Consider the following 8,979-nt stretch of genomic DNA (forward strand, 5'->3'; position numbering starts at 1 on the left):
AGCTGTATTCCTTTCTGTAGGCTCTGTGGGAAGGTCTGTTTTCTTTGCCTTTTTTAGCTTCTAGAGGCCTGCCTTAAGCAGTTGAGACAAAATACCCTAAACTGAATGGCTAATAAACAGTGGAACTGCAGTTCTGGAGGCTGGAAGTTCCAGAGTAGGGGCCAGGACTTGTGGGATCTGATGAGAGACCTCTTTCAGATTGGACACTGCTGACTTCTGTTCTTACAGGAGGGAGAACAGAGATAGGAAGCAGGCTGTTTTATTATTAGGACACTAATCCCATTTGTGAGTGCTCCACCTTCTTCACTTGATCTACCCCCGATTACCTCCCAAAGGCCCTGCCTGTTAATACCACTGGGAAGCGGGAGGCCGTAGGGTCTTTCAGAGACACAGACACTCAATGTATAACAAGTCCCCCCAGTGTTTTGGAGTATGTTCCCCTTTTTTCATCTTTAAAGCCAACAAGATAATATCTCTCTGATCTTGCTTCTAACATCACATCTCTTCTCCTTTTTTCTTGTATCCCCCCCTTTCACTTTCAAGTTTCCTTGTCATTACTTTGGGCTCACCCAGATAATCCAGGATAGGGCTTGAACATCTCTGTGGGCTATTATTCTAAGTAACACAGTTATAAAGTAACAAACAAACAAAACCCTTCAATACTCATCTGTGTTCAACAAAAGCGAAAAACAAACGAAAAGACTTTTATATAGTCACAAACAATGAGGTAATACATGGGTAACACATGAGAAAACTGATGTAATAATGATTTATTTCACTGTTACATCATTTTTCTAGGTGATTCTCTCATTTTGTTTTCTTATTTTAGTCATTCTTACTGTAGTTGGGAATAATTGATGAGTCATGAAACAGTTCCTACAATGTTATGGTGAGGTGTTTCAGGGTGTAGGAAAACTAAGATCATTAAGAGTCCATGTTGTAGCTTAGCTTTACATTAAGATCCGGTGAGCTTATATGATAAGTGCAAGATAAAATGAGTTTTGTTATAAATATGTCTATTTTCTTTGTGTGTGTTTTTTGGAAGTCCTGTAAGAAAGAAAGTAAAAGTAATGAATATCATCCATACAATAGTTAAAAATATAAAAGAAACTGAAAAAATAAAATTGGGTCCGGTGGACCCAGTAGACTTGGTTTCCTTGAGCTCTGTGATGCTGCAGGGTCTTTTCCAGTCTGCTACCTCTCTGCTAGATGCTCAGGTACTGGTATTCCCCAGTGGTGGCCCGGGGTCTCTTGTTTTCATTATTTTTATAAGCTACGACCATCTAAACCATATTCTCAGACTTGCTTCAGCCCCATGTGACCGACCGACTTCCGGACAGCTCCACTTGCCTGTGTCGCAGGTCCCGCAGTCATCCTCTCCCCAGCTGTCTCCCTTCAGTGGCTCTCAGGAAAACAAGGCAACATGATATGCTGTCCCTTTTCTGGTGTTTTTTTAGTCCTCAGACTCCACCAGAATGCACCCAACAAGAAATGTAGGGGTTATCCTTGACAGCGTTATCTGTTACCTTCACAGCTAATTGTATGCCAAGTCCTGTAAGTTTCTGTTAGAGCCATCTGTTTTCTCCACTTCCACTTCCTCTGCCTTCCCAGCCCGGTGCCCTGTCTTGCTTGGATCATTTATTGTACTAGATTCCTGACCAGTTTCCCTATTATTTCAACTCCTGGGGTCCTCTGTCTGCTATTCTAGTTCTTTGAAGAAAATATGGTTGTGCCTATCCACTGTTTAAAACCCTTTTTGAGGATTTCCATTGCCCTTAGGAGACAATGATTAGTCATTTTAACACTGCCTACTAGACATAACTGGTGCACGCCTTTTTTCTTCCTCCACCGCCACCTCCACTCACCAAACACATTCATAAACATGCACGCTTGCACACACGTATGCACGCACAACCAAAAAACCTGAAATGTACCAGCCTTTACGGATTATTCTCTGTAATATGTCTTGCCTATTTACTGCCAGACCTTCTGCACTCTTTGTCCAGAACATCTTTCCTTCTCTTCTTTAGCTAGCTTAATTTAGTATAGATCATAACTTCAAAGTACTTCTGGGAATTCCCTCTTGAAGAAGTTCGGAGATGCAATCCCTTGCATCCGAGTTCTCTCCCTGCCTTTCCCCTATGAGAACAGATGCCAAACCCAATGGCTAGTACTTTTTGATTGTCTGTCCTCCTCAGGGACTATCGTTAGCTTCTGCTAACGGGGCATGGACCCTCTCTGTCTTGTTCAGCATGGAAGCTCCAGAACCTAGCACAATGCTAGGCACATAGTGTAAGTATTTTGAAAACGTTTGTTGAATGAATGATAGATATTTTGTGAGTTTATGGATAAGTACTGAAGGAATATGTGAAAAAATTAAAATTTTAATTTATTGAGTCAGTTAATACCTCTGAAGCCTGAATTAACTCATTAGACAGTGCCTGGTGCATAGGAAGTACAAGTGTTAGCTACTGTTACTGCTGTTGCTATTGCAAAAGCAGGAGTATCTTATTCTTTATCACGCTATACACTTTGGTACTGTAAGAAAGAAAAATGAAATGTTTCCAATTGGATCTCTTCTTAAGCATTAAGGTGACTGCATGATTTGGCAATTTCCCATCTGCTGTATTTTACTTTTACCTTTGGAAACCGCAACATTTTTAAAGGTTTGAATGTAGTGAAGAAGCCACTGTTTCAGTTTGTGTCTTGTAAAAGACACTGTCAGTTCTGCATGTTATGTTTTTCTAATTGAATGATTGATTTTATAGATCCCTTGAAAATTTGGAATTTTGTTGTTGTTAGAATGTTTGCTGGCAAATACTCACTGGTACACTTTTTTCAACTAAAGGTAACTTGTCCTAACTAACTTCTCATCCAGTCTGGAATTATTTATAATACTTGGCTTTGTTTGGAATAGAATTGGATCGAATTCTTTCCGAAAGTCAAACTACTGTTTGACTCAAAGCTTGCAAAGAGGTCTACAGTTTCATGACTGTATTGTATAAATACATGTACATAGAGTCAGAACAGTTTACAGAATCTTTCCTGCGAACTTCGTGAAATACTGTTCATGCCATCTGTACAGAGGATAATGTGCTCTGTGGCCTCTGTGGTTTGCTTCCGCTGTGCAGTCATTAGAAGGAGGACAGTCCACTGTCTTCACTGTGTCTGCCTTGGCCCCGGGCGTCGTCACTGCATTTGAAACTGGCGCTCTCAGAACTAAGGGTGACGTCCTGTTGTCTTCGGGCACTTTTTACTTCGCAGCTCCCAGAAGGGATGGCAATGACTGAGCACAGCACAGCACTCAGGCATTGTCTACAGGGACCTGAGGTTAGACTGTTCACTACAGAATTCTTCACTCAAAGATAGCTCATCCCGAGAAAAAATGAGTTGTAGACTTAACTCTATACTACAAATTTAAAACGGCAGGAAGATCTTACTAAAAGTTGGCTCCTACCTAGGCCCTCCCCAAATTGTATCATTTTCAGTTCTCTGTTTTAAAAATCTCTTAGGATTCTAAACCGGTCCAAAGATCTTTTATATATTGTTTAAAGTATGTCTCTCTTTTTATTCTTACCCAGTTCTATAAAAGCAAAGTGTTTTATGCTTACAATTTCCAGTTGTAAAGTTAGTGATATAATATGAACTAAGGGTGATTTTAAAATCTTCCCTACTACATGTCATTAATAAGCAAGACCTCTAAAATGTTTTTCATTTAGATTAAATTGAAGTTCTAGATTTAAAGGTGAAACCATCAAGAAGATGGTGTAATCACAGAAATATTACACATAAGCTTACAGGCTAAAAGTCTAAATTATATGGCACCCAAATGTATATTTACTTTTTATAATATACCTGGAAAAATAGATACTTTATAAATACTTTACTGATTAAGGAAATAAAGTACTAGAAAGTTAGAAATGAGTGCTGTGTCTAAAGGGGTACCGTAAAAATGTATAAGCTCGGGATTTTTTAGAGTGTAAGTCCGTGGAGGTAGAAATGGAGTGGTTCTAGTCAAAGACAGGAAACACTGGGGGTTATTTCTTTTGATTTGTTATGTTTTCAAAGTGTCATCCCTCATTGGATGCTTTAGTTGTAGCTGGATGACTCACTGCGATTGTGAAGTAATGTTTCCTAAACCTGAGTAAATGAAAAGTGTAAAACATCAAGTTGCTCAGCATTTCTTTTTCCATGCAGAGTTGCTCCATAAATACTTATCCTTGGCTTAATTCAGAACTTTATTCTTGGGGGTTACTGAAATATTAAAATAGAAGTTCCATAAATTGAGTTAAAAACAATTCTAAACCATTTATTTCTCTTACTGCTTTTATACAGAAGTTCCCTCAAAGGATTTCTTAATATATCAACTGGAAATTTTATATGCTACTTGTACTTAAATACACTGTGAATATTTTATCCATTACCTTAAAGTTAGGAGAAGGCTTTATCTCCTTCTATTTTTCATAGATGTACTTGACAAAAATTTTATTATACCTAAAGAATATTTTTACCAATAGGGTATTATATGGTATGAAGTGTTTTTTTTTCTCAGAGAAATTAGGGTTTATGAAAGAAGTATACTCTCCCATGTTCTTGATATCTTTAAGAAAAAACGTCTTGAATTTTTCTTTAACTACTTTTCTCTAAAGTTTGAAATAACTTTTAATAATGTTGCTACTCTCAACATTTATTGATATTCATTCATATTACCTTAAGATAGACTTAAGTGAGTGAAATTTAATTTTTGTATAATGGTAATTAAAATTAAATTAAAACAAAGTTTTTTTTAACATTTAATATTATATTGAAAGGAGCAATTCAAGTTGGGCTTGTTTCAGAATACCATTTTAGAAATCAGTTGGCAGTATTAGCAACATCATTATTATATGAATGTATGCTAATGTGGTATGAAAGAAAGATCCTCATTAAAATCTTGTTGCTAAACAAGTGACAAAAACCCTACAAACAGCTTGAGGCTTTAGGCCAGTCACAGTTATTCCGGCCTGAAGAGATTTGGACAAGTGTGAAAATATGTAGACTGTGGCTTTACTGGGATCAGAACACATAAATGCTATCTCACATGAATTCCCAACTAAGGGCATTTCTGTTTTTAGAAAAGAAAATCTTAAAATGATGCAATGCCCAAATATATATTGTGAATTTCTCTCTGTAAAAATACTGGGTTTGTTAAATTTGGAAAGTGGACTTTTGATAATAGCCATTGTGTTTGCATTTTCCAGAAAAGTGCTGGGGTTTGGTCAGCTAGGACATTTCGTTAGGCAAATTCTTTCTTCCAGACATTGAGTGAACTGGTCTGGAGTAGGGGTGTGAGGTTACAGGAAGGATGTAATGGTGCCAGGGATCAACCTCCAGTTCTTCACCCCTATCATCACAGCAGTTCCCTTCTGGAAGCCCTTAGCCAGATTCGGTCCCTTCTGGGTTAGCTTGCTGCACATTTTCCTTCTCGGTGTTGCTTATGTTTTAATTAGTATTTGGGATTATAATTCTTCGAGAAAGGTAGATTTTAATGTGCTATAAATAGGAAAATTAACATGTAGGAATGCTAATGACATTCCAGGGTCAAAGTTTTTGGTAGCCATGATCTCCACGGATAATGAGCTGCCTCTATGTCTGCTGTGCCTTTTTGAGTTGGAGGGAGTCTAGTCAAGGGCACGAAAGATACTCCCTTGGTCTGATTTGGCCTGTGTGTCCAGCTCACCTGCACAGACAGGAATGAGAACATTTGTAGTTGGAAGGAAGACGATCCTGAATAGTTTCGGGAATCAGAGTAATTGGTGGGACTTCTGAGACTAGTGAACACGAAGCTAAAGGCAGCTAATCCTGTGTATATTTGAAGTGGCGTATTATATGTCACCATAATTTAACGTGACCAGACACAATAAATTATTTGCATTAGTTATTTCCTGCATCTACTGCCTTTATCCACTTATCCTTCAAAGTTTGCAGGTAGATATGGATACTTATTAGGCTGTTGTCCCAGTTAAAGCCCCTCTAATGGGTTTTTATGCATTTAGTAAGTCTCAATCTTTTCCAGTTTGCTTGTGGTTTAAAAATATTTTTGTTACACATTATGTGTCTTCATGGAGACTCCTGAAATTACCTGCTTGCTTTAAAATAATCATAAATTGTATTTAGTAACTGGAAGGGTAACACATAGCTCAAAGGTCTTGATAACTTTGTATTTAAAGGAGTTATAAAAATATTCAGAAAAAGTCATTTTTTGCCTACCACTTCTTTGTGGGGATGATGTCATAATTTAAGATCTGACTTGGAAATTGATGGTTACTTACAGGAGATAGATACGTGAAGTGGCAAAGCCGGGAACCAGAGCAGCCAGAGGTCAGGAGGCAGGACTGGAATAATTCAGGAGAGTTGGTATACATGGTAGGGAGCTAAGTCCACGCTGTCCTTCAGAAAGGACACGGGACAACCGAGTCTGACCCTGAGCACAGGTAAAAAAGATGAGCCGGTGGCCCAGCTGTGGGTAGATTACGGCACCAGGCTTTTCTCAGCTGGTGATCCTGAGAAGGCAAAATACCAGAGGGGCTAGTATAGTAGGCCAACTACCAGAACAGAAAATCGACAGAAAGCCATTTGAAATTTTCTGGGGCATCTAAGAGTAGACCCGAGAATGGAGTAGGAGCCCTGTTGTCAGAAGTTAAGGCAGCATGGTGAGGTTGTCTTAAAGAATGGGGCACCTTGAAGCCACCAGAACATATGCAGACACTGGACATGCAGAGACTGCACAGCTGGGAAACAGCTCCTCTTTTATTTCCCTTAATCATTTCTTGTGGAATGTACTTTTTCTCTATTAGAAGTCCCATCTGTCTTCATGAGGCCTCCTCACTTTCTCAGAGTTCTTCTCTCTTTTTAAATCTTACTGTGTATTTCCACAAAGTAATTGAAACTCATCTCATACTGCTTTTTACTCATGCACATGTCTTTGGTGAAACATGTCATGTGCCAAGCACAGTCTAGGTAATAGATGTTAAATTATTTTTTAGAACTGTCAGAAATTGTGTTGATGTAATTACAAGTCACTTTTCCCCCAATTTTTTATTTCAGATTTTACCAAATGTTGCAAGGAGTCTGGAATCCTCATGGTAGTAAAATGCCGGAAAGAAAATTCTGCATTAAAAGAATGCCTAACCTCTTAGTAAGTAGTTACCTAACTAACTGTCTGTGCTTCTGTGTATATGTGTGTAGTATATGTAGTAGGTAAGAATACATTATTTAATTCACTCAGTGTAATATATTCTGTACTTCCTCCCCCGACAGATATTTCTGGCTAAAATTTGTTAGATTATTCTAAAAAAGTACCATTTATGATCTCTTTAAGTTATATGGGTCAGCATATCTGATTAAATATGTGAAATCAGTTAACAAAGACATGATTTTCATGTGATTTAACCAGTTTATTTTCATGAACAGGTTGCTCTACAGAATATATTATAGATGGGTTTAAGGTAAACCTAATGATAAGGGGTACTGAATCAGACTATCTCTAAGACCTTTGCCAGCCTTGCAATTTGTTTTTAATTTAACTCCTAGGAAGGTTGCAATAACTCAAAAGAAGGACACAAAGGTAAATTTAGATTTTTGAAGTTAAATTAAATTTTTAAATCTTAAATATCATGTTCACTGATAGTTTGTTGTAGTTCCTTGAATCATAAAGTAGAAATATGCCAAGTTCTTTGAATGGAGGTCCTTTCTGCTGAATTCCACACTTTTTTTTTTACCCACATTATTGACAGATGGTATAGCACAATACTTTCTTAAGTCCAGAACTGAACTCGGCTCCTTTTACTTCTGCATTTTATGTCTTTGTGAATTATGTGGTTGCCTAGTATCTTCCTTGTCTTCTAACTCTAACTGGTTATTTCCTATTGATTTCATTTCCTAAATCTTCCCCAGGCCCCTTTTCATCACAGCTGCTACTCCTTTGGCCTAGGCCCTCATCATTTCTTATCTGGGTTATTTTATTCAGTGGATATCCCCTTTTCCACCTGTCTGCCACATGCTTGCTGTCCGAGCCACCTAAGACACAAAGCTGACCTTATAGTTGCTCTCCTAAGAATGCCCAACATCTTCAAGGTGGATTTTTTAACTTTTTACTGTGGCATAAATGCACTATCACAATTTGGTTATCGCCCTTTCCAGCTTCATCTCAGGCCCTTTCTCCTGTGTGAAATACACTTGTAGAATATACTTCTTCCCTATTAGAAATCCCACCTATAGTTTGCCATACTGGTTCCAGTTTACTTGCCATTCTTTAAGCTTTAGTTTTTCCTCGTCTTTTGCTGTTGCACATGTGCCTTCTATAGGGATTTCTGGTGGTCTTTCAAAACAGAAGTCCAGCATTTCCCCTTGACATCTCCCATTCTTCCCCATGTTTCTATGGTGCACTGGTAGGGACCATCTCTAACATAGCACTTTGTACACACACTAGTAATTCACTCTTCACCCGTCTGCTCTGTAACACCATGGGCTGCCTGAGGATAGGCTATGTGCTTCTCATCGCTGTATGTCACTCAGATAATGCTATTTAAGAGAACCACTAGGTCTTCTTGTTTCCTTTAACTAGTTTGGTAGTCTAATGTTTACAGTGAATTTATGATCGTTACTAAAAACCTTCTTTTTAAAAAACGTTAAGTACTTCATAAAATGATTCACTTGAAAAGATGTTCCTTTCTTTCTTGTAGTTATAATGATCCTGCCTTTTATGAAGAATGCAAAATGGAATACCTAAAAGAAAGGGAAGAATTCAGAAAAACTGGGATTCCTGCTAAGAAAAGGATACAGAAGCTTCCAACAAGCATGTAGGCAAATATTTAATGATACTCAGTAACTCTATTCCTGGAAATCACATTTACCTAAAATGATGGACTCAAGGAAGTGTTTGCTTTATCCTGAATTATGGGAATATTAATCTTATCTGAAATAAAGATTTTTTTTTAA

The 8,979-nt window shown here is 37.8% G+C and overlaps 1 protein-coding gene across 4 annotated transcripts in view; it reads left to right on the forward strand.

The window, feature by feature from the left end:
* CMC1 (C-X9-C motif containing 1) overlaps positions 1-8,979 on the forward strand; it is a 69,340-nt gene extending 60,361 nt beyond the window's left edge. For all 4 annotated transcript variants that reach the window (XM_037134223.2, XM_037134447.2, XM_037134371.2 and 1 more), the window contains 2 exons: positions 7,087-7,177; positions 8,724-8,979. In XM_037134223.2, the coding sequence (XP_036990118.1) occupies positions 7,087-7,177; positions 8,724-8,844 (212 nt within the window). In that variant the 3' untranslated portion in view covers positions 8,845-8,979. The remainder of the gene's footprint in view (positions 1-7,086; positions 7,178-8,723) is intronic.

This window comes from Artibeus jamaicensis, unplaced genomic scaffold (assembly GCF_021234435.1).
Source record: "Artibeus jamaicensis isolate MK-2021 breed Jamaican fruit bat unplaced genomic scaffold, CSHL_Jam_final contig_519, whole genome shotgun sequence".
Lineage (NCBI taxonomy): Eukaryota > Metazoa > Chordata > Mammalia > Chiroptera > Phyllostomidae > Artibeus > Artibeus jamaicensis.